At 37.2% G+C, this 4,205-nt stretch overlaps 1 protein-coding gene across 1 annotated transcript; it reads right to left on the reverse strand.

Moving 5' to 3' along the window:
* Nucleotides 1-667: 667 nt before the first annotated feature.
* On the reverse strand, nt 668-3,805 carry LOC137975576 (adenosine receptor A3-like). Its single transcript, XM_068822694.1, has one exon. It carries the CDS (start codon nt 2,896-2,898, stop codon nt 1,885-1,887), a length of 1,014 nt encoding a protein of 337 aa, XP_068678795.1. The 5' UTR covers nt 2,899-3,805; the 3' UTR covers nt 668-1,884.
* Between the last annotated feature and the right edge of the window lie 400 nt (nt 3,806-4,205).

The following is a 4,205-nucleotide window of genomic DNA, read 5'->3' on the forward strand; positions in this document are numbered from 1 at the left end:
TTCCGTATACTATACAGCTTCTTATCATTTACTCATAAAGAATGGTCACTATCGGATAATAATTCCGCCGTGAAAACTATTTCACGGTGTGAAAATACGGTGTCAAACATCTGTACCAAAAAATAAACTTGCTAATGCATATAGAAACGAATCAGACCGGACGCAATTTGACAGCTGTGACGTATATTGAAGCGAATGGGTTTCAGTAAGGTTTTCTTTGATTGCTTTGCATTCATAATAGTAAAATGGTCTTTGGGTCATAATGTTTTTTGTATACTTCTCCTTCGATTATACTTCTCCTTCGATTATATTCCGAAGTGTCCGTGAGTTGGTGCTATAGAGAGAGACCTTCTCCATTTTTTGACATGCTCAGAATATGAAAGGCCGGACATAATATCGATTGGATATCCAGATTATTGTTTAATATTGGGTAGAATGGTAGAAATCGAGCCTGTGAGTCGATGTGCACCACTTCCTAAGATGGCAACATCATCAACGAGATTTTTGTCTTGATTCTTAATTAATTCTTGCTATCTGGTAGTAATGCCCAACAAATCATGATCTCTGATGCATGAAAGGTAAAGAGGGACTAAAAAAGCTATTTGGAACTTCATCAGGGAAATGGTTGAAATTGTGCATGGCTGTTTCGAAGATTTACTTTTAATTAAAACTTGTTTACTTATATATTGTATACATTTGGACTTATTAAGCTTTTACAAAAAGATCCTACACGAATCGAAAAACTAATTCGATGACATTTCCACACTTTGACGAACGAAAAAAGATCAAAAGCGAAATGCAAACCAGTGCACACTACAAGGCATTTATAATGAGTACGTCTACGACCTTGAAGAACACAACTATCCATACAAGTGAATCCGTATTTTAAGGACTGGGCATTGGTGTAAATTTCTCTGCATTACCACTATCTTCAGTATTACCACGATGTTTTCATGAACAGACCTTTGCCGGGCATTGATAGTGAGCAATTAAAACGAATGCAACCTATGCAGCATTTAATTCACCAGAACCAGAATTGACCTGAAAGATCAAGATTTGATTTCTGTTTATGTTGTTTATTTCAGTTTACAGTATCCCCAGTTAGTGCTACAGCGCTAGAAGACTAGACATTTAAATAGAGTTCATTTCCTTTTACTTCCTTAGGTAACCAATTTTTAATCCAACACGGTTGTCTCGTTTCTTTGAATACATTCTCTAGTTCAGGCCCAGTCTTTTAATGCAATAAACAGGAAACAGATTTTGAACATGCCATTGAGCGTCTTCCAGTGCTATCCGTTCATGTCTCAAGAATTTACCCGTGTGCCAAGATCCTTGAAGTCAAAAACTTTTTTTTTTGGATTCACATTCCCGGTGGGAGTGAATTGCATGTCGGAGATGACTTTACAATGTGAAAGCTTGACTTCTGTCTTTATTCCGATTATTGAAACAAGAATTAAATAGGCAGATGTAAATATATACCTCTTCTTATATCAATAACATTTATTTACAATAATAATAATAATCTTTGGGCTTGTTAGTTGGTGATTGATTGATTCATGCAAGTCAAGTCAAAACACAAATCAATATTAAAGCAAACATTAAATGCAATCAGTTCCTGCCTAATATTCGTTACAGATCTTGTGACATGTGGTAAGCTTAAGACTGGTTTATGTTTTCCTTTCTCTCTTGTGAATGACATTCACTTTCCTAAACTTCCGACAGTGTAAATGGATTTCTTTACCGACGTTTAATAAAATCAGAATAAAATTTATTGGGTTGAAATTGCTGTCGAAACTTATTTCCGTCTTCTTTCTTGTCTTGTCCTTGTAGTTATCGAGCTATTGTTAAAACAAAGAAATAAAAGGGAATGACAGAGGTTTCATTTTATGAAAAGCTGGAGACTGTAGTTTGCTGTTCGCCGTTGACAACAAACACGGTGGTATTTTTATCTCGAGTGCAACTGCACGAGCAGCAAATTTGTTGAACTGTCTCCTTCATTGCTTTTTTCACTGCCCTCATCTTCCAGCAGTAGAGAACCGGGTTTAAGGAGGAATTAAAGTAGAGCAAAGTTCCCGCATATCTCCACACAAGAAGAAGCCACACACTGGGGTGGCCGGATCGACGAGACAGGAGAAGTGTGACTATAGTATACGGTAAATAGCAAACAACCAAAGCCAACTGCACCCATAACACAGTGTAAACTGTCTTTCTGTAACGTTTTTCGTTTAGTTGAACTGTTTGGTTTGGTTGTCTTTTCCAGAAAGCCCGAGGGCCGAGATGATCTTGATTTTGACGCAACACAAGAAATATTTTTCCATAAGAGAAAAGTGATATTGCCAGGCACGAAACCAGCACAGTCGCCCAATACAAAGCTGTTATCGAATCAATGAAAAGGGACATAATTGTAAATACCATGGATATGACCCAAAAGAAGGTTACAATAGCATATGTCCGCTTTAGAGTCACAAAGTGTCTATACCTGATCTTTAAAGACAAAGCAAAAAGTCTGTCTACGTTTATTGCAGTCGATGTGAGCAAGGATACCATGCACAAAGCATAAGATACTAAAAAACGCACAGTGCTAGTATATCGACAAACGTGAATATGTTGTTTAACTTCAGGCATCAAAGCAACAACAGTAAGAGGTTGAGAAATAATACCAACACAAAGATCCGTTGTGGCCAATGTACGAAACAGAAGTTTTGACGGTGGGTGAAGCGAGGGCACCTTGTTAAGAGCGACAAGGAAGATGGCATTTCCAATAAATGCGGTAATAGACAGGAAAATGTTAAGAGCTGCAGCCCATCGAAGTTCACCATGAATTCCTTCCGTGAGCTCGGATGAGCAAAGAAAATCTGTCATTGTTTTCTGATTTTCCTCTTGCGAATAGTTGGCCATTCTCCTTAATGTGAAGTGTTTGAACCGAAACAATACGAAATGGTAATGTCGAACGGAAGTCTTTATTTTATTTCTGCAATCACACTTGTCATGAAATTGGTATGCTGTATTTAAATGGTGAACAAAGTGCTTGAGCCTGATGAATTATGCACATTGTTTTGCAGGTGAATGATATTCGGTAATCTTCTGAAGCAATTAGTCACCAAGGCTCCTTTTCCTGGAGAAACGTGCAGTGGTATATGAAATTGCCTGCACTAAAACAATAACAATATCTTGAAAATTAAAAAAAAAAAAGGAAAACACGAAGGAACTAATTCATTTTTGTAAAACAACACTTCGAAAGGAATTCGGCATCTTTCAGTTCAAAAATATCAATTAATCACATTTTGCACTCCGACGCAAATTTACAAAACGTTATCAAAAGGAAGATCTTTTTCTCTATTTAAAAACTTACGAAAGACTTAATACACATATTTTCCGTGAATTTTCATTGATGATCGAGACCACCCATTGTTTGAAGTACGTGTCATGCCCAGCATACAGCTGTTTATAAGCTTCTTTTATTATCAAACGTTTACTAAACATATTGTTATCATGATAAGCTTTTGGCCTTTAAAAGGTCAGTATTCGGAAATAGGCAGCGAGGCACTCTTTCAGGTTCATAGGCAATTGTCACGATTCCAAGTTTAAAGCAAACTTATTCAAATTCAAGGGAAGGCAATGTTGAAGGCTCGAATCGGAAAAACGTCTCGACATAATAGACGTATAGGGTACGCACCTTTACTGAGAGGTAATCAGTACCTAGGCTTTCATTTCAAGCAGTGCGTTTTTTACATGAACATCTTGTGTTCGGTGCCCACGCTAAAAACTATTGCAATTGATGAAGACGTCTTTGGCTCTTTCGTTGACATAATTGGTTGTTTTCTTTCGTTCTTGGCTTGATAGTGTCAAAAAACTTTCAAAGAATATTCAGTACCGTGGATTTCCGAAAGTAAGGGCCTCGTTACTTTCGGATTTAACAGGCTTAAGGGGCCGTTACTTTCGGATACTTAAAAAACGTGTAAAGGCAAGTCACCGTTTTAACTGAGGTTATTGACAAATTCGCAAACAAATAGACCAATTTCGATATATTAAAATTCAGTCCGAAACAAAAGGCATCATCTCGAGGCTCTGGGGAATAAACTCATACAAATCCTTATATTTATTCCCCAGAGCCTCGAGCTGATGCCTTTTGTTTCGGACTGAATTTTAATATATCGAAATTGGTCTATTCGCTCGTAAAAACAGGGTTACACGCCGAGCATACA

Source organism: Montipora foliosa, chromosome 11 (assembly GCF_036669935.1).
Source record: "Montipora foliosa isolate CH-2021 chromosome 11, ASM3666993v2, whole genome shotgun sequence".
NCBI lineage: Eukaryota > Metazoa > Cnidaria > Anthozoa > Scleractinia > Acroporidae > Montipora > Montipora foliosa.

What these genes read in the sequence shown, in the direction of transcription:
- LOC137975576 (XM_068822694.1), bottom strand. Translation starts at nt 2,898, where the DNA reads ATGGCCAACTATTCGCAAGAGGAAAATCAGAAAACAATGACAGATTTT.